Source organism: Ambystoma mexicanum, chromosome 1q, assembly GCF_040938575.1.
Source record: "Ambystoma mexicanum isolate Mex_15411 chromosome 1q, UKY_AmexF1_1, whole genome shotgun sequence".
NCBI lineage: Eukaryota > Metazoa > Chordata > Amphibia > Caudata > Ambystomatidae > Ambystoma > Ambystoma mexicanum.
Genome location: NC_090922.1, coordinates 1,337,396,684 through 1,337,417,661, shown reverse-complemented (window position 1 = coordinate 1,337,417,661; position 20,978 = coordinate 1,337,396,684). Strand labels below are relative to the sequence as shown.

Here is a 20,978-nt window from a genome sequence, read left to right as displayed (position 1 = left end):
AGCAGGGAGGGTTGGGGGGCGGGGAGAGCAGGGAGGGGTGGGGGGCGGGGAGAGGGGTGGGGGGCGGGGGGAGGGATGGGGGGCGGGGAGAGCAAGGAGGGGTGGGGGGCGGGGAGAGCAGGGAGGGGGGTGGGTGGGTAGGGGGCGGGGAGAGCGGGTTGGGTGGGTGGGGGGCAGGGAGAGCAGGGAGGGGTGGGTGGGTGGGGGGAGGGAGAGCAGGGAGGGGTGGGTGGGGGTAGGGAGAGCAGGGAGGGGTGGGTGGGGGTAGGGAGAGCAGGGAGGGGTGGGTGGGTGGGGGTAGGGAGAGCAGGGAGGGGTGGGTGGGTGGGGGTAGGGAGAGCAGGGAGGGGTGGGTGGGTGGGTGTAGGGAGAGCAGGGAGGGGTGGGTGGGTGGGTGTAGGGAGAGCAGGGAGGGGTGGGTGGGTGGGTGTAGGGAGAGCAGGGAGGGGTGGGTGGGTGGGTGTAGGGAGAGCAGGGAGGGGTGGGTGGGTGGGGGGGTAGGGAGAGCAGGGAGGGGTGGGTGGGTGGGGGGGTAGGGAGAGCAGGGAGGGGTGGGTGGGTGGGGGGGTAGGGAGAGCAGGGAGGGGTGGGTGGGTGGGGGTAGGGAGAGCAGGGAGGGGTGGGAGAGCAGGGAGGGGTGGGTGGGTGGGGGTAGGGAGAGCAGGGAGGGGTGGGTGGGTGGGGGTAGGGAGAGCAGGGAGGGGTGGGTGGGGGTAGGGAGAGCAGGGAGGGGTGGGTGGGTGGGGGTAAGGAGAGCAGGGAGGGGTGGGTGGGTGGGGGTAAGGAGAGCGGGGAGGGGTGGGTGGGTGGGGTAAGGAGAGCAGGGAGGGGTGGGTGGGTGGGGGTAAGGAGAGCAGGGAGGGGTGGGTGGGTGGGGGTAAGGAGAGCAGGGAGGGGTGGGTGGGTGGGGGTAAGGAGAGCAGGGAGGGGTGGGTGGGTGGGGGTAGGGAGAGCAGGGAGGGGTGGGTGGGGGCGGGGAGAGCAGGGAGGGGTGGGTGGGGGCGGGGAGAGCAGCGAGGGGTGGGTGGGGGCGGGGAGAGCAGGGAGGGGTGGGTGGGTGGGGGCGGGGAGAGCAGGGAGGGGTGGGTGGGTGGGGGCGGGGAGAGCAGGGAGGGGTGGGTGGGTGGGGGCGGGGAGAGCAGGGAGGGGTGGGTGGGTGGGGGCGGGGAGAGCAGGGAGGGGTGGGGTGGGGGCGGGGAGAGCAGGGAGGGGTGGGTGGGTGCGGGGAGAGCAGGGAGGGGTGGGTGGGTGGGTGCGGGGAGAGCAGGGAGGGGTGGGTGGGTGGGGGCGGGGAGAGCAGGGAGGGGTGGGTGGGTGGGGGCGGGGAGAGCAGGGAGGGGTGGGTGGGTGGGGGCGGGGAGAGCAGGGAGGGGTGGGGAGAGCAGGGAGGGGTGGGTGGGGGGTCGGGGAGAGCAGGGAGGGGTGGGTGGGGGGCGGGGAGAGCAGGGAGGGGTGGGTGGGTGGGGGCGGGGAGAGCAGGGAGGGGTGGGTGGGTGGGGGCGGGGAGAGCAGGGAGGGGTGGGTGGGTGGGGGCGGGGAGAGCAGGGAGGGGTGGGTGGGTGGGGGCGGGGAGAGCAGGGAGGGGTGGGTGGGTGGGGGCGGGGAGAGCAGGGAGGGGTGGGTGGGTGGGGGCGGGGAGAGCAGGGAGGGGTGGGTGGGTGGGGGCGGGGAGAGCAGGGAGGGGTGGGTGGGTGGGGGCGGGGAGAGCAGGGAGGGGTGGGTGGGTGGGGGCGGGGAGAGCAGGGAGGGGTCGTTGGGGGGGCGGGGAGAGCAGGGAGGGGTGGGGGGGGAGAGCAGGGAGGGCTGGGTGGGCCTCTCTCTCTGGGCCACCCACCCACCCCCTGCCCCCTTTGTGACCGTCTTTTGTTAATATGGTTTTGTAGCTTGTTTTGGAGACAGAGCCGGGGGGTTGGGGCCAGAGAGAGTGAATAGTGGGTGGGTGTGTGGTTGGGGGGGCCAGAGAGAGAGAGCGAGTAGGGGGTGGGTGGGGGAGCCAGAGAGAGAGAGTGCAGAGGGTGGGTGTGTGGGGGGCCAGAGAGAGTGCAGGGGGTGGGTGTGTGGGGGGCCAGAGAGAGAAAGAGAAAGAGGGCATGGGAGGAGTGGGGGGGCAGAGGCTAGAGCGGGGGGGGGCAGGGTTGTGTTACATACTACACCCCCATATCCCTAATAAGCAGATAAAGGAACAGGAGAAGGGAGCCACTCTAAACCGGTCGTCCATGAACTCGAGCTCTGCAAAAAGGAAACACTTGCGTGTGCGTCTTGGACAATGTTAGGCGTTGCCTCCCACACTTCTCCTTACCTGAATATCCGGGGATTAGTTTCAGTCCCTTCAACAGACCAGCAGCCTTTTTTTCAAACTCCCCCCAATCCCCCCTCCCGATACTCTTCCCCCTCTTGAAGGTTTTAATAGAGGAAAAGGACAAACACTCATGACAAAGAAACGTGGAGAAGGGTGCTGGTTGCATTCTAACAACAAAGCAGCTCGCCTGCATTGTAAATCAGAAGCCTGCCTGGCTGCCTCACTCTACTCTGCCAGCAGATCACACCACTGGACTTTAAAACATAGTCCGACAGGAGTTCATCTGACAAAACGCATTGGTGCTTACATATGAAAATCGAATGTGCATCTAGTTAAGTGCAGTCATTTTGCTCATACTTCGGCAGCACGCACAGCTCCCCGGCAACAGCAGCAAACCTGCAGACAGGAGCAAGAGGGTGAAGGCCAGGCTGGTGCTTCGGCCATTTCATAGCTAAGCATCAGCAAGTTGCCATACCAACTCCATACACTGCCGCTGAACTCCCCTTACTTTTTTTTTTACATTTGCAGTAGCAATTGGGGGGCGGGGGGAGCAGGGAGGGGTGGGTGGGTGGGGGCGGGGAGAGCAGGGAGGGGTGGGTGGGTGGGGGCGGGGAGAGCAGGGAGGGGTGGGTGGGGGCGGGGAGAGCAGGGAGGGGTGGGTGGGTGGGGGCGGGGAGAGCAGGGAGGGGTGCGTGGGTGGGGGGCGGGGAGAGCAGGGAGGGGTGCGTGGGTGGGGGGCGGGGAGAGCAGGGAGGGGTGGGTGGGTGGGGGGCGGGGAGAGCAGGGAGGGGTGGGTGGGTGGGGGGCGAGGAGAGCAGGGAGGGGTGGGTGGGGGGCGAGGAGAGCAGGGAGGGGTGGGTGGGTGGGGGGCCGGGGAGAGCAGGGAGGGGTGGGTGGGGGGCGGGGAGAGCAGGGAGGGGTGGGTGGGGGGCGGGGAGAGCAGGGAGGGGTGGGTGGGGGCAGGGAGGGGTGGGTGGGTGGGGGCGGGGAGAGCTGGGAGGGGTGGGTGGGTGGGGGCGGGGAGAGCAGGGAGGGGTGGGTGGGTGGGGGCGGGGAGAGCAGGGAGGGGTGGGTGGGTGGGGGCGGGGAGAGCAGGGAGGGGTGGGTGGGTGGGGGCGGGGAGAGCAGGGAGGGGTGGGTGGGGAGAGCAGGGAGGGGTGGGTGGGGGCAGCAGGGAGGGGTGGGTGGGTGGGGGCGGGGAGAGCAGGGAGGGGTGGGGGGTGGGGAGAGCAGGGAGGGGTGGGTGGGGGGCGGGGAGAGCAGGGAGGGGTGGGGGGGCGGGGAGAGCAGGGAGGGGTGGGGGGTGGGGAGAGCAGGGAGGGGTGGGGGGTGGGGAGAGCAGGGAGCGGTGGGAGAGCGGGGTGGGCGGGGAGAGCACGGAGGGGTCGGTGGGGGGCGGGGAGAGCAGGGAGGGCTGGGTGGGGGGGCGGGGAGAGCAGGGAGGGGTGGGTGGGGGGGCGGGGAGAGCAGGGAGGGGTGGGTGGGCGGCGGGGAGAGCAGGGAGGGGTGGGTGGGGGGCGGGGAGAGCAGGGAGGGGTGGGTGGGGGGCGGGGAGAGCAGGGAGGGTTGGGTGGGGGGCGGGGAGAGCAGGGAGGGGTGGGGAGAGCAGGGAGGGGTGGGTGGGGGGCGGGGCGAGCAGGGAGGGGTGGGTGGGGGGCGGGGCGAGCAGGGAGGGGTGGGTGGGGGCGGGGCGGGGAGAGCAGGGAGGGGTGGGGGGGCGGGGAGAGCAGGGAGGGGTGGGGGGGCGGGGAGGGGAGAGCAGGGAGGGGTGGGGGGGCGGGGGGCTGGGAGAGCGGGGTGGGTGGGGTGCGGGGAGAGCAGGGAGGGGTGGGTGGGGGGCGGGGAGAGCAGGGAGGGGTGGGGGGCGGGGAGAGCAGGGAGGGGTGGGGGGGTGGGGGGCGGGGAGAGCTGGGAGGGGTGGGGGGCGGGGAGAGCAGGGAGGGGGGGTGGGTGGGTAGGGGGCGGGGAGAGCGGGGTGGGTGGGTGGGGGGTAGGGAGAGCAGGGAGGGGTGGGTGGGGGGAGGGAGAGCAGGGAGGGGTGGGTGGGGGTAGGGAGAGCAGGGAGGGGTGGGTGGGTGTAGGGAGAGCAGGGAGGGGTGGGTGGATGGGTGGGGGTAGGGAGAGCAGGGAGGGGTGGGTGGGGGTAGGGAGAGCAGGGAGGGGTGGGTGGGTGGGGGTAGGGAGAGCAGGGAGGGGTGGGTGGGTGGGGGTAGGGAGAGCAGGGAGGGGTGGGTGGGGGTAGGGAGTGCAGGGAGGGGTGGGTGGGTGGGGGTAGGGAGAGCAGGGAGGGGTGGGTGGGGGCGGGGAGAGCAGGGAGGGGTGGGTGGGTGGGGGCGGGGAGAGCAGGGAGGGGTGGGTGGGTGGGGGCGGGGAGAGCAGGGAGGGGTGGGTGGGTGGGGGCGGGGAGAGCAGGGAGGGGTGGGTGGGTGGGGGCGGGGAGAGCAGGGAGGGGTGGGTGGGTGGGGGCGGGGAGAGCAGGGAGGGGTGGGTGGGTGGGGGCGGGGAGAGCAGGGAGGGGTGGGTGGGTGGGGGCGGGGAGAGCAGGGAGGGGTGGGTGGGGGCGGGGAGAGCAGGGAGGGGTGGGTGGGGGCGGGGAGAGCAGGGAGGGGTGGGGAGAGCAGGGAGGGGTGGGTGGGGGGGCGGGGAGAGCAGGGAGGGGTGGGTGGGTGGGGGGGCGGGGAGAGCAGGGAGGGGTGGGTGGGGGGGCGGGGAGAGCAGGGAGGGGTCGGTGGGGGGGCGGGGAGAGCAGGGAGGGGTCGGTGGGGGGGCGGGGAGAGCAGGGAGGGGTCGGTGGGGGGCGGGGAGAGCAGGGAGGGGTGGGGGGGGAGAGCAGGGAGGGCTGGGTGGGCCTCTCTCTCTGGGCCACCCACCCACCCCCTGCCCCCTTTGTGACCGTCTTTTGTTAATATGGTTTTGTAGCTTGTTTTGGAGACAGAGCCGGGGGGGTTGGGGCCAGAGAGAGTGAATAGTGGGTGGGTGTGTGGTTGGGGGGGCCAGAGAGAGAGAGCGAGTAGGGGGTGGGTGGGGGAGCCAGAGAGAGAGAGTGCAGAGGGTGGGTGTGTGGGGGGCCAGAGAGAGTGCAGGGGGTGGGTGTGTGGGGGGCCAGAGAGAGAAAGAGAAAGAGGGCATGGGAGGAGTGGGGGGCAGAGGCTAGAGCGGGGGGGGCAGGGTTGTGTTACATACTACACCCCCATATCCCTAATAAGCAGATAAAGGAACAGGAGAAGGGAGCCACTCTAAACCGGTCGTCCATGAACTCGAGCTCTGCAAAAAGGAAACACTTGCGTGTGCGTCTTGGACAATGTTAGGCGTTGCCTCCCACACTTCTCCTTGCCTGAATATCCGGGGATTAGTTTCAGTCCCTTCAACAGACCAGCAGCCTTTTTTTCAAACTCCCCCCAATCCCCCCTCCCGACACTCTTCCCCCTCTTGAAGGTTTTAATAGAGGAAAAGGACAAACACTCATGACAAAGAAACGTGGAGAAGGGTGCTGGTTGCATTCTAACAACAAAGCAGCTCGCCTGCATTGTAAATCAGAAGCCTGCCTGGCTGCCTCACTCTACTCTGCCAGCAGATCACACCACTGGACTTTAAAACATAGTCCGACAGGAGTTCATCTGACAAAACGCATTGGTGCTTACATATGAAAATCGAATGTGCATCTAGTTAAGTGCAGTCATTTTGCTCATACTTCGGCAGCACGCACAGCTCCCCGGCAACAGCAGCAAACCTGCAGACAGGAGCAAGAGGGTGAAGGCCAGGCTGGTGCTTCGGCCATTTCATAGCTAAGCATCAGCAAGTTGCCATACCAACTCCATACACTGCCGCTGAACTCCCCTTACTTTTTTTTTACATTTGCAGTAGCAATTGTTTAACGATAAGCACCAAAACCAAAAAACAGTGCAATTAATTAATTAGCAGCTTCAAAGGGGACATGATCTCCAATCACAAAGGATCATGCTATGGACATAAAGCACCAAGGAACAGAGCTCAAAGCTAAAATTCATGGGGTAAATATTGTCCACCACTAAAATCCGATTATCGCGGGGCAATGGAGAACGGATGTGTCTGGGGTATATTGTATGCATGCTTTTTTCCAAATATAAAATCTGCTGACCTTGCTTTATGCAATGACCCATCCATCACGAAGATATTGTGCCTCAATCATCCTCAATAAGTGGAAATCATAACATTGCACAAAATGGCACCATTGAATTCAAATCCGCAGAGGGAAAGAGGGGTGGAGGCAGGTGGTCCAATATATTTGAGCACTCATTACTGCCTGTACCTCACTATTACTACAGTGGAAGTTTTGTTCTGAGCAAGAGGGTGTTATGTTTCAATGTCCCGGAGCGCCCCGCACGGCTGGCTCCGACACAGTAGGCCGCACGGCCCGTGGCGCAGCGCCAGCTGGAGCGCGAACAAACACACACCACACGCTTCGTTGGCTTCGCCCGGAACTGCCTCCCGATGCCGGGGGCGGGGCTTTTATTTGACGGCCCTACGTCACCGCGTAGCGGGACGTAGGGCGGATATAACATTCCTCCTTTATTTTAAATAAGCTTAACATAGGCATAACCAATTTAACAAGAAAACCACACTTCTAACACAGCCCCCTTTTCACACTGCACCAGCTCCCCCTTGTACAGGATACCTGGCAACCGTATACCAATTACCATACATAGTCATTTAGCCTCGCAGGCGGCCTCGTGGCAGTTCTCAGACCATGCCGCTTCCCTTGGGGACTGTCCCCGCTTGGCTCAGGGATCTGCTCACCTTCACTGTGCATGTCCCCAATGTCCAGCGTGCTCGCTGATCGCCAGCTGCGGTTCCCTGCGGCTTCCTCCTCGGGGCCCTGCATAGGCTCCTCGACGTCCTGTTGTTGGTGGTTGTCGTCTTGGGGGCACTCGCCATCCGTCCATAGATTGTATGGCACAGTCTTGAACCAGGAGGCATTCCTTGTCACTTTCCGGCGTCCCCGTGTCACAGTTATCATGGTCCCCCGCCGGTTGCTGACAGTCCATGGCAGTTCCTTGTACCTGGTGTCCAGCTTGGACTTTGTGGGGTTTCGTAGCATGATGACTTGGTCACCCACTTGATGATCTGACTGCCTTGCCCTTCTTTTGTCGCTCATGTGAGCATTCGCACTTCTTCTCCTCCTTTCTATGCGTGGATCGTCGACCTCGTCAGGGGTCCTGTTTGGATGATGGGGAATCGAAGATCTGATGATTGTTCCAAACATGAGGTCAGCTGGCGGTATGCCTGTTGTGCTGAGTGGGGTGACCCGATAGTTCCGAAGGAACCGGTATAAGTCAATTTTCCATGGGCTAGCATTTGCCCTTGATATTCTTAACACCTTGTTGATGGTCCTCATGAAACGCTCGACGTCCCCATTGGCCGGGGGCCACCTTGGCATTATATGGTGATATTTTATGTTCAGTTCCTGTAGATATTGTCTGAACTCTTCCCCTGTGAACGGGGGTCCATTGTCACTCTTGATAGCTGTGGGCAGGCCATGGGTTGCAAACATCTTTTCTATCGCCGGGATGACCACTTCCGCCGCTGTGGATTCCAGTATCTCGACTTCTGGATAGTGTGAATGATCATCGATTGCCACCAGCAGATATAGGCCCTCTCTGATTTTGCAAAAATCAATGCTGATCGCTTCCCACCGTGCACGGCCGCGCTCGGCCGACAGGATTGGTTCTGGTTCTGGTGGGGCCCCCGTTATTTGGCAGGGCAAGCATGTGCTTACTAGGACTTCGACACGATCATCGATGTGAGGGAACCATACCCTGTGTCTGACCCGGGCCTTTGTTCTTGCAAGTCCTTGGTGTCCTTCATGTGCTAGGGCTACTATCCTGTCCTGCAGTTTTGGGGGTATAATGATGCGATCTCCCCTTAGCAACAGTCCTCGTTCGGTGATTGAGAGATCCTGTCGGACTGCGAACATGCCGGACAGGAATGCCTTTGCCTCCTCTGTTCTGTTGCGGGTGTGCGTCAGGAACTCCTTCCAATCTCCTGACATGATCGCATCTTTCACCAAGTCACAGCAGGGATCTTTCTGCGTTTCCATCGCAATGTCCTCAATGTTTACAGCCTTGGGCCTCATGGCCCGAATCACTTGGCATATGTGTTCCTCCGTTTCTTCAGCGACCAGGACTTCCTGCTGAGTGGCTGGCCGGCCGGGGGTGCCTCGAGAGGAAGTCCGCTGGGTTGCCACTACCCGGCTGATAAACGAGTTTGAAATCGTATTGCTGGAGGTGGAGCAGCCACTTGGTGATTCTAGCTGGTGGGCGTGCCGATGACCCGATGAAAATGGGTAGCAAGGGTTTATGGTCAGTGATCGCAGTGAATCTACGCCCATACAGGTATATGTGGAAATGTCGACACCCCCATAACACGGCAATGGCCTCCTTCTTTATGTGGGAGTATCTTTGTTCCGTTACCGTGAGTGCCCTGGATGCGTATGCAATGGGTCTTTTTTCGCCCTCCTTTGTGACCTGCATCAGGATTGCTCCGAGTCCTACTGGGCTTGCATCCACGAATAGTTCTGTCGGTAGGTCCGTGTCGTAGTAAGCCATCTTAAGTTTCAATCGACAGGGACTCTTTGATGCTCTCAAAAGCTTCCTGGCATTTCTGACCACAGTCCCACCTGGTGCTGATCTTGGTTAGTTCGCGTAATGGTTCAGATAGGGTGGCCAGGTTTCGAATGAACCTACCACAGTAGGTGGCCATGCCCAAGAAACTGCGTACTTCGGTGGGGTTCACCGGCGGACTGGCAGCTTGGATGTCCGCTACCTTTTGGGGAATCAGGTGAGATACCTGTACAGTCAAATTGGTATCCAAAAAAAGTGATTTCCGACTTCAGGAACTCGCACTTCTCTCGATGAATTGTGAGTCCGGCATCTTCCAGCCTGCCCAAAAGGGTCTTGAGTCTCTTGACGTGTTCCTTGGTGTCCGGTGCGTGTATCAGGATGTCATCGCTCACATTCAACACCCCTGGTATGCCTCTGATGACTTCCTGGATGGTCTGTTGAAAAACCTCTGCGGCCGATGAGATGCCAAAACTCAGGCGCTTATACCTCTGCAAACCCAGGTGCGTTGAGAATGTTGTGATATAGCGCGAGTCTCTGTGGAGCTTGAGTTGGTGGTACCCCACCTTTAGGTCCACCTTCGAGAACACACATGACCCTGTAAGATCGGTGATGATTTCATCAATTGTTGGTGTGATGTGTCGTTCCCTTTTAATGGCCGCATTGGGCAGGCGCATGTCAATGCAGATCCGGACTTTTCCAGGTTGTTGGGGCTTCCCGGTGACCACCACCGGGGAAACCACGGTGTGGGTCCCGTGACCTCTTCTATGATGCCGGCAGCTTCTAGTGCCTTCAGCTCTTTCTCCACCTGTTCCCTCATGTGGAATGGTGTTCTCCGGTGTCTCACCGCTCGTGGTTGTACAGATTGATCAATGTGCAGTTTGACGGTCTTGCCCTTGAGACAGCCTATCCCCTTCTGTAGCTTGGGGTGTTGCATGAGAATGTCTTCAACTTCGGTTGCACTGTCAACCTGGCAGATGAATTTGACCACCCCCAGGTCTTCGGCTGCGTCTCCGCTCAGTAGGCTTTCGATTCCTGCCTTTACGACATATATCTTTGACCACACCTTATTTTTGCCATGTCCTAGGGTTGTGCGGAACCTCCCAATGACTGGCAAAGGTCTCTGGCTGCCGTATGCAAACAGACGGGTGTCTGTATTTTTGAGTTCAGGCGGTGGGCTTAAGGTTAGGAAGACACTGGATGGCATGACGTTCACCGAGGCTCCCGTGTCGATGGTCATCAGGACGTTCTGGTCTTGGATGGTGACCACGCATTTTCGGCGCCTGACAGTTCTTGACGGTGGTTCCAGACCTTGGTTTAGTATTGACACTAGGTATACCTTCCGGCCCTTTTCCTAGTTTTCTCTGCCTGCCGTTTGCCATATGGCTGAGAGATCATCTCCTTCTTCTTCTGTCGAGGAGTTAACCGCTGCGACTCTCCTTGCGCTGACTTGCTTCTTTTTCTTCGACGACCCCTTTTCCTGAGATCCTTGCGGAGGCTGTAACGGCATGTTCGCTGATCTGCACACTTTTGCGTAGTGGTCCTTCCTGCCGCAAGCTCTGCACGTGGTGCCCTGTGCTGGACAGTTTCGTCTACCGTGTCTTTGGCCACCACACCACCCACATTCCGTGGGCCAAGGGAGTCGAGGTTGCCACCTGTTCTGAGTGTGGCCGCCGCCAGCCTCGACTTTTGTCTGTCGGAGATCTGGGCGACCATTGCTGTGGAGAGAGATGGCTGTAGTTTCTGTAATGTAGCTTCCATGTTGGCGGCCCTGTAGTGGGCAAGCTCTCTCTGTCGACCCAGTTCCAGGATGCGTTGTAGAGGTATACCTTTCTCGCTGAGTACTAGCCGCCTCAGCTTCTCCGAATGGATGCCATTTATGATCTGTCTCCTAATCTCCCTCTCAGTGTTCGTGAACTCACAAGACATGGCCAGTTTCCTCAGTCGCGTGTGGTAGGCATTCAACGTTTCATCGATGGCCTGGACGGTCGTGCAAAAGATAAAAGTCTCATAGTCTGGATTCAGTTGTGGGAGAAAATGGGCCGTTAAGGCGTCCTTTGCGCTCAGGTATGCGTCTTGAACATCATCAATGTTCAGGGAGTTGAAGATGCGCAATACCTCGTCGCCCACGCTGAGACGTAGATGAGCTTTCATTTTTCTGGATGACGTGATTTCCTTGCACTCCATAGCCACCTCAAATTTTTGTAGCCATAACTGTCATCTGGGTCCACTGGATGAGGGGTCAGTGAACGGGTCGAAGGGTTGTATCAGCGTTGACGAGTTGCCCTGTGTGCGGGGTGGTGGCGACGCCATCGACAGATTTGCCGCGATTCTGGATGGCGTGGAGGGCCCAGGGGTTGATGTCCCAGCCGCTATGGCGTCACGTGCCTTTGACGCTTTATTTGTGCAGTCTTCGTGACCAGAAGTTGTCCTGCCTCATGGGCTTACACTGCCTTGCTGTGGGAAATGTTCTCTGGTGGTAGGCACTTTCACAACGTACGATGGGCGCCTTGTGGTACGTGCGCCAGGGAGAAACAAATATCGACCCGGATGATAGAGGGCGAGAAAAGTTTTTTTTTTTGGGGGTGGGGGTCACGTGGTCGCTGTGCCCCCCACCGAGTGTCCAAAAATTTGTTTGGGATGTCCGTGGGGCATCTGCGTGCTAGGCTCTCCTGAGCGCGTGATGACGCGAACACCTCCTCCTCGTCGCCATTGTTATGTTTCAATGTCCCGGAGCGCCCCGCACGTGGGGCTGGCTCCGACACAGTAGGCCGCACGGCCCGTGGCGCAGCGCCAGCTGGAGCGCGAACAAACACACACCACACGCTTCGTTGGCTTCGCCCGGAACTGCCTCCCGATGCTGGGGGCGGGGCTTTTATTTGACGGCCCTACGTCACTGCGTAGCGGGACGTAGGGCGGATATAATAGAGGGTATGAGCTAGTGCACCGTTTACAGTAGATGCACCCCTCTCTGTGGTAACTCGTTACAAGGTCTGCTGTTCCACTGCACATATGTAGTAATTTCTAAGAATATGAAATCTATGGGGCCGGGAATGTATTGTTACTGCTAAAGTGTTAAGTTACAAGAACCCGGAACGGGGATAACGGCCCGCCAGCCCAAGTTATCGGCCCAAGCCAAGCAAGGGCGGATAACGAGGGTTCCCGGCAGTTATTCCCGTTCCAGCCCCTGGAAGGGGGGGATGACGGAGGCCATGCGCACCCGGGTTGCCAAAGCGGTAACCTGGGGTGCTAAAAATATTTTCCTTCCTACAACGGATCACGCGCAACGTCATACCGTTGGAAGGAAAATCCTTTTCCAAGATGGCCACCATGGAAAGGGAAGCAGGGCTCCGTAGGTAAAGAGCCCCCTTTCCCTTTCCATGGCAGCCTGTGGGAAGCGAAGGGACAGAGCCCAAATAATGTAAGTAGGGGGTGTGAGGAGAAAAAATAATAATTCAATGGGAGGATGGAAATGGCGGCCGGGCAGCTGGCCGTCAGGCGGCTTGGAACGTGGGCTTGTACCAGCGGTTCAAGCCCTCATTCCTAGCCATCTGATTGGCTGGCTCCCCCCACCCAGGTGCTAATAGAAAATATAGAATTATGACAAAAAGTACTTCCAAATTGGAAGCTAGGAAGCATTTTATAGAACCTATGAGCAATGTGGAAGCAGGTCGAGGATGAGTTACCAAAAGAAACTGTTATAACCATTGAGTAATAGCAAAATCGTTACACCCAGGGTGACAAAGTTCAAAGTTTTATACATGGAAACAATACCCCTATTAAATTCCAAACAGCGAACCAAGAGACTAATGGAAAATGGGGGAACGCTTCAGAAGGCGAGGATCTTGAAGTATGTGGGTGGGATGAATGGAAACTTCATGGAAGGACACTCTCACAACAATTTCTTAAATCAATGTTTGATAACTGACGCAAATTGCATACAATGCTTTATTTCATCAATGACAGAAAAGATTCTAAGTGACAATATACCCAAGGGTCACCTGTATCTGGACCGCTGCGCCTCACACCATATCGATCCAACATCATCGCTTTTTGGAATTATATGGACTATTCTTATCATCTCTAAAGATATGGAAAGAATCTTGAAAGAAAAAGAAAAAAAAAAAAACAAAGAAGGCTATAGAATGGGACCCAAAATTGCACTCGCCACTAGCTAGCAATACCAAATCCTTGGCAAGTAAGAAAGTGTGTGCTATGTGTAGAATTGAGGTGGCAAGTGATTATTTACAGTTGGCTAGAAGGTTGCAACTTGACATTTTTACCCATGGCACTGCATGCTGATCCAGACCCGTGGCCTAATCACTGCTCAATCAACCTAGTTTCCATGTGAAGGAAAGGGCAATTTAAGACAAACTCTCGGCACTGCTTCCAAAGATCAGGATCCCGATTGGGTGAAATAGGCGTCGGACGGGCCAACCAGGAGGACCGACAGGCGATAACCTAAGGCCCGAAACCAAAGGCTCCTGTCCGAGCGAGGCGGATCGACGTAACGTTCCGGCTGCGCTTGGATCATCTTTGCTTCGTGCTTGTATCTAGACAAAACTTGGCCAAGCACCCTTTAGAGCGCCCATACCGCTATATTCTCATATACTCGATCATCTAAACCTATCATCAAGCGTTATGCGTTCGTCTCCAACCACCACAGTAAATATTGTGCCTCACCAGTGCCACGGATCCGATGCTCTCATATCGTTGCAGACACTGTTATTGCTTGACGTGTACTTAGCGCTGACCCCGCTGTTCACCTCTTTATGCCAGCCCACACCTGACTATTGCCATCTGTATATATGCGGCACCCCATGAAAGCTGCCATCTGAGACTGCCCCACTTGTGATCCCCTTTCCCCACAACATTGTTAGTCAATTGCTCCATTTACCGGATGCAGTATTAACTCTAAAACTGGGCACTGACCGTAACCTGTACCCAATATATACACACGCCCATGCTTAAAATTGTACTCCCCTCCCACTGGTACATCCACACGTGTCTCTTATGCCCTGCATGTGTATTCGGTGCTCTAAATGCTGCAACATTGGGTACTGCACGCAGAACCAAATAAGGCTTCTGGACCCCTCCCCCACTAACGTGCCAGTAACCCCTGCTGCGCCTACTATGGCTTGTCCCGCCCTGCGCACCACTGCATTATTTGTCACAGGTAGCTGCGCCTATAGATTGTGTGGCTTTATACTTGTTGTATCATTACGCCTTCTGCCCTTTACTGTACTGCCTTCTTGCTACTGCATGTTTACCACCGGGCCACCCCTACTTATGTGTTTGTACATCCATAATTGAATTGTCTACCATATCCTTATTGTAGGCCCTCTGCGCACTCACAGCCCATAATCCCCCACGGAGCACGCACTCCACACCGTCCCCCCGCAAGATGGCCATGCACCTCCCTAACTCAAATTACATCCCCCCACGCCCTTTCTACCTTCACTCTCCCTCCCAATAAAAAAGGCATGTAGTCTGTGTGCCGAGACTACGTCTATACTCTGACTACCTTTTTCGCCGCAGGTTACGTTTGCTAAGGTACTGCAATAAATTCCTCCAATACCAAAGATACCCCAAGCCACTGGCCTTGAAGATCATGATGCCTGGCCTACGTCCTCCTTGCAGCTCAGCCCCCATATGCACCAACTCCACATACCCCATGCCCGCTACTTCTCCGAAAGCACCGACTGTTTTACCCCCACCCCATGGTGCCCTCTCCAAACCTTGACAACATCCACGCTATACTTAATCATCTCCCTTCTCCCACATCCACTCTTCCTACCACTCCCTGCCCACCTGGAGTCTTCCACCCTCCCCCTGCTGCACCTACAGCCATCCCTCCTCCTAGTAACTGCACCTACCCCCCAGTCAACTGCGCCCTCATTAATGCTCCGTCACTCCCCAACCATGCCACTGAAATCTGCGACCTCCTCACCAATCTTGATTTAGACATCCTAGCCATTACAGAGTCCTGGCTTCATGACACACAGCATAGTAAAGGGGGGTGGTGTAGCCAAGATACTCTATCCCTCAGAATAGTCACCTCCCCTCGGGAAGGCAACGCTGATATCATCACTGCTAAACTCACCATCTCCCCCAACTGTACAATTACTGTACATATTGTCTACCGGCTTCCAGGCCCGATTTCAGACTTTCAGGGTAACTTACTCCATCTCTTAGGCAATAACATCAAAACATCTACAAAAACTATTCTACTTGACAACCTAACATGGGCCTCAACGACCCTAAAGACAAACTGGCCAAAGCACTCGCAAAAGAACTTATGGACATTGGCTTTGTCCAAAGAATCACCAACCCCACTTTTTGCAAAAGGTTGCATCCTAGACTGGGTGGCTGACCACAACTGTTGCGCCCCCATCGGCTCTAACATGCCCTGTCCATGGACCGAACACAACCTCATCCAATTCACCATCCCAAGAGCCACTGACACTAAAACATACAGCTGCGCACCACCAGCATTGGCTAGAAGTGCACAGAAATTGATCAAAGACAATCTCCTACCGTTCCTCGAGGCCCCTACGTTCAAGCCCACGTTCAAGCCCCTGTTCTCCAACGACCCGAGCCAGTTAGTAGAACTTTATAATGACACTCTTTAAAAAGCCATTGATGGCATCGCCCCACTTGAACCATTAAAAGCCAAGAAACGCATGCACAACAATTTCTGGTGCAATTTCTGTATGTTTTAGTGTCAGCTGAACTCCCGGCTCTCCGCACTCTCAAGCGTAATGCACTGACCAAATGGCAAACCAACCCCAGTGACGTCTCCAAGGACGAATTCAAACAATTGTCCTCCCACTATAAAAAAGCCATTATCCAAGCAGAGGCTAATTCATTCAATACTAGAATAGCTAATGTCCAGTCCCATTCCAACGAAATATTCGCCATCTTCAAAGACTTAGTCACTCCTACCACTTGCGCTGAGGACATCTTTAAAGATGAAGTAAGGTGCTCGAGTATTCAATCGGCAATGCTGAATAAAATTGATCTATTACAGAACAAAATTCATGCTCACCACAAAGCCTTGCCCAAGTCTGACCCGCCCCCTGCGCCCATCAATCACACCCACTCCCCAAGACAAAAACCTTTTCTCCTTCAGAAATGTCGCAGAAACAGAAGTCCTAGCCATCCTCAAACATCCATCTGGGGGAGGAGGGGTCGCTGTTGCGCGCAATGAAAATGGCCGCCTGAACCTAGAGCTCCGGCCCAACTAACATCCGCGTCAAAATATATCCTTATTCGGAGCACCCCACAAGATTATAGAGGGGTAGACTGCACAGACCAAGATCACACGAGTACACAGCAAAAATCCTGATAAAAAACGGTGACGTTTTCATGAAGTTACACCGTGGTGAAAACTGAGCGGGTGAAGGCTGCGGCGTGAACCGCGTCCCAGTACCCGGAGACACCATGGCTGCGCCGCAGACACTCAGCTTGGCAGACCATAGGGAGCAGGAATCCCGGCACAGCGAGACACTGAAGCTTGGACACAACTCCCTGGATGCAGAGAGGGAAAACTAAGAATCATTATATATTGCGCTAATCCTGAAAGCGGACAGGGTGGCAACCCGAGTCAAGCAAGGAAGGAAGCGCTGGAGGAGAGACCCGTGAGGCAACCCGACGGCGGAGATATCCTTTGAGGTATGCTGGAGGCGAATGCACAGGAGAAGAAAATGAGATAAACGCGGCATTGCCCGAATTTACCAGAGTTGCTCCGCCGTTTCCAGCGGCCGACGAGGGGGCTCGAAGCTGTACCGAAGACAACATCCACAGATCCCCCCCCCCCAATAATGCATCCGGCCGTGGGAGCTGGAGAGGGATCGCTGACGCAAAATAGGCCGCGAGTACGCAACTAGCTCAGGCCTAGTAAACCCCCCTGTATTTTGGACCTGCCGAGGCGGCCGACCACACGTGGTGCCCTAGGCGACCCAGACCCCAACGGCCACATCGGGCTTGGGTAGCGGCACAACACCAGCAAGCGCAGCCCCGGCACTGGGACCCACACGGAGGTGGGTCGCGGCGGTGCTGGGGGCGGAGGTGATACGCCACAGCCCAGCAGCGACCCGGCAGCGTACCACTACATTAGACAACTAAAAGTGAATGCATTACAGGGAAAGAAATAACTGAAACCACACCGGGAAACCTTACCCCGAAGGGATCATTATGATTACTCAAGGCCTGTAAAGTCTGGACGCTGTGCAAATAGACACCATATTAAGTGGGAGAGCACAACCCACTTGCAGACAAACAGCAGGAGCAAACGCTGACTCCGGTATTGAATCACCTGGGTAAAAGTACAACAGGCAAGGGGTAAAGACAGCGAAAGTAAGGACGTAATATATTACAGGGTCGCAGATAGCTGTCAATCCCGTACGTGCAAGAACAGGGGGACCGGGGCAATCGCAGGCGGATCAAAACGGGCGGTGGTGAATTGAATACATAAGACAGGCAGTGACGCCCGATAAGGGGTTGCTTCATCCCCATTTAGAACCAGGACAATACATCCCGGCAGGTATAAGTGAGGCAAACACTGTCGGCACAGATCCTGAGGAAAGCACGGTCACATAAAGAAAATCAGTGAACACTACATTGCTACGCATACAAACTAGAGAAATTGATCCTGCACAGGCGGAGTGAACGAAGGGACTGGCTGCTACAGTAGCCTGGAAGAACAGACTTGCCGGCTGCGAGGAAACAACCCACCAAAGGACACAGGAAATACTCAAGAAGAACAAGGTACGATCCTTTCCAAAGCGGGACAACCCTTTAAACCCGAGAACGGCCAACGATCAGTCCCAAAGTAGCTGCGAAAAGTAAGCTCGCTTTACGGATCAAACACAGAAACTCAGCGAACAGCCAACATACCTCTATGCATGGCTGGTGAAAAAGAGACCCAAAAATTCACTGAACAATTCAAGCCCACAAATTGAGAAGACCTTCATAAGTGGTACACAAACACCCGAGAAGATGTCAAAAGATGCAGGTGCCAGAAAGAAAGGCCCAATGGACTCGTTCACCAATAGCCAAATAGTAGATCCGGGCCCAGCAACACCAACCACATCCACTACTCAGGCTGAGGCGGAGAACGGAGACAGAGTTGAGACTGACCACCATAGTTCAGAATGGATTTCTTGCGATAAAAAGCTAGATGACATAGTTACCACCATCGGTTCACTGAAGGCAAGGGTGGACAAAAAGAGCTCGAGAATTACTGAGGTGGAAGGCAGAATCAGCACCAACAAAGACACCATTGCTAACAACGCCCAAGATATTGCACAACTGAAAAATGATCTAGTCAAGGTACAAACCAAATGCGAGGACCTTGAATCACGATCTAGGAGAAACAGCATAAGGATTGTGGGCGTTTCCAAAATATTTGGAAAAGGAGCAGTGGAACAACAAGTTGAATCCCTCTAAAAGACCCTCTTCGGAGCCGAGGCCTTCTCTGAACACTTCCTAGTAGCAAGAGCGCACCGCACACTAGCCCCAGTGCCGAAACCCGGGGCACCACCCCGCACAATCATAGCTCGCCTCCTCAATTATAGGGACAAAGATGCGATACTCAGGAAGGCAAGGGAGCAAGGCACGCTGCAATATGAGGAGAATCGCATCCACATATACCCAGACTTTGCAGCAGTAGTCCAAGCCAACCGGAGATCGTACGAACCAGTAAAGAGACTGTAAAGCAGAAGATGTGGATTAACGGGTAAAGGTCTGTGCGCTGGTGTTCACTGATTATGTTAATAGTTCACTTAACCTTAAAAAATTGGAAGTGTAAATTGCATTACTACCTGCGCCAACCAGTCCACCCTGGCTGGTACTGAAAATCGTATACAAAATGGGAGTTGAGGTGGAGATGCGCTAAACACTATATAAATAAGGAACACTAGTAGTACAGTAGATGCTTTAATTGTAGCAGGAACAGCCGACACGTGTTTCGACACGCAGGTCGTTTTCAAGGCACAGGCAAATTAAATATATCGAGAAAGTCAATGATGGGAAATCCCACAAAGAACAGGACGTTGTAAGTATCACGCTGATGTCACATTCAGAAATTAAGTCCATGCCGTAATGGCCGTAACCAATATATAACCACAGGATAGAAATACCATAGGGCCTGTAAGATGCTGCTGGACAGAGCATACAATGCGCATTGTATGCTCTGTCCAGCAGCATCTTACATGCCCTATGGTATTTCTATCCTGTGGTTATATATTGGTTACGGCAGCAGATAGAGAGCCCTGGTAGAGAGCCCTGCAGGGTAGGCCCTCTGCCTGCCACCAGCACCAACAACCAACATCTGCTGCAGGAAGAACAACACAGCAGGCAGGAGTCCATTGGATTCATGTCTCACATGGTCACAGCACGTGACATTAGTACGAGCCCTGCGAGGGGCCATTCTGCCAAAAGGGGTGGCACACCAAACTCCTGACATAGTTTATGGCGTCTAAGCGATTTGCCTGTCAGGAAGGCAAAAAGGTTGGGTATGATGAGTAGTGGCATGGGGTAGATATTTTGGAAGAGGAATAAGTAAGATGCACTGGAAGGCATGAGAAGGTGGACATCAGCCAAGTAATTTAGACAGAGAAGAAAAAAAAATAAGCTTCGATGCCAAAAATGTTTAATATTGTATGGAATGTAGCACAATTTAGTATTGTGAGGCAGGAAAAGGGGAAGCAGAAACACATATTTGTATTTTTTCAACCTCCTAAATATACCTTGGTTGAATGGTCCGAAAATAAATTGGGTTTAATGCTCCGCAAAACAAGATTGCAATCTAGAAAGTGTATTTCATAGTTCTCAAGTGAGGCTGCTTTGCGGTATGTGCGCTCATTTTAGCCTTTTTCAGTCAAAACATGATGTCGTCGCAGGGACCATCCAACCGATGCGATTTGTCCAATGCATTTAATGTCAGGATCATGTGGGCAAATAAAGTCCAAGTCGTGCTGCATGCAGGTCACATAAAGAGAACCCCCCTCCACCCCCCATCGTCGCTGGTGTCCTACACGGATAGCCGTTTCCTCCTGCGTGGGCAGTGCAGCAGTGTTGAGCTCAGCATTGGCAGTGCCCTTCACAGCCTTCGAATCTGCAGGCAATCAATGCAGCCGGTGCTGCTTAGTGAGCACCCTTGCCGGGAATTCCGAAACAGGACTCAGGGACTCCACAGGCGATGATTTATATTTAACGCACGCGATACACACTACTCACAATTATGTGCCAAGCAGGGCTGCATTAGAAGCGTGCAGCGTACCCGCTTGTGGCTTCTCCCTCCGTTTTCTATGCAATGCATTGGTATTTTTACAAGGAAAACGGTTACAGGAGCTTCTTACCTCTCCCTAGAGACTCTTCGGATGTGGTGGCTGTGCCGGGCTGCAGGCAAGGCGGGAGCAGCAGGCAGAGAAATGGCAGTGGTGGAGCCCAGTGAAGCTTCATGGCCCCTGCAAGTCGCCAGACAGCAGCAGCAAGTCCTTCTCCTCTAGTTTCCACAACTTCAATGGAACAGCGTTCCCCGGGCTCGCTGCAGACCGGTGTTTTTTTTTTTCTTTTTTTTTTTTTTTTTCTTCTGTGTAATGGGAGAAGGAAGTGAGGTTTGGCGGATGTGGGCGGTGCTAAAATGCCGCTGCCAGGCCAGGGCGCAAGGTTGCTGGACTGCGTCGTTCCTTGGCTGCCAAATTGCCTACACCTTCTGACAGATCATTCTTTTGTGCATGGTGGTGGGGGGTCTATCACTTGCTTGCCATAATGAGTGTGCGCAGAGCGTTGACGTTTTCGTATATAAGGCGTTTTATTAGCACACTAAGTCGTGTTTTCTGTACGTTCTGAGATTTGTAGTATCACATTTTGGGAATCATATTTTTATTATCAGAGTTTAGTTGACACTACATTACAAGCAAATGAAACTGGGTTATGGAATACATATAGCAATGAAAAGTTGCTCCAGCCAACTCCTTTGATAACTTGCTTTTGCATACATGCCAACATTCTGTGACCAAAAATCTGTAGGAATCTTAAAGTTTCAAAAATGGTCCAGCGAGGAGGTAATGATAAGA

The 20,978-nt window shown here is 55.7% G+C and overlaps 1 protein-coding gene across 1 annotated transcript in view; it reads right to left on the bottom strand.

Annotated features, from left to right (window-relative positions):
• LOC138547336 (thioredoxin domain-containing protein 12-like) overlaps positions 1-20,621 on the bottom strand; it is a 654,368-nt gene extending 633,747 nt beyond the window's left edge. The window contains exon 1 of the mRNA XM_069642202.1: positions 20,259-20,621. Within this exon, the coding sequence (XP_069498303.1) occupies positions 20,259-20,361 (103 nt within the window). The 5' untranslated portion in view covers positions 20,362-20,621. The remainder of the gene's footprint in view (positions 1-20,258) is intronic.
• Positions 20,622-20,978: the final 357 nt, after the last annotated feature.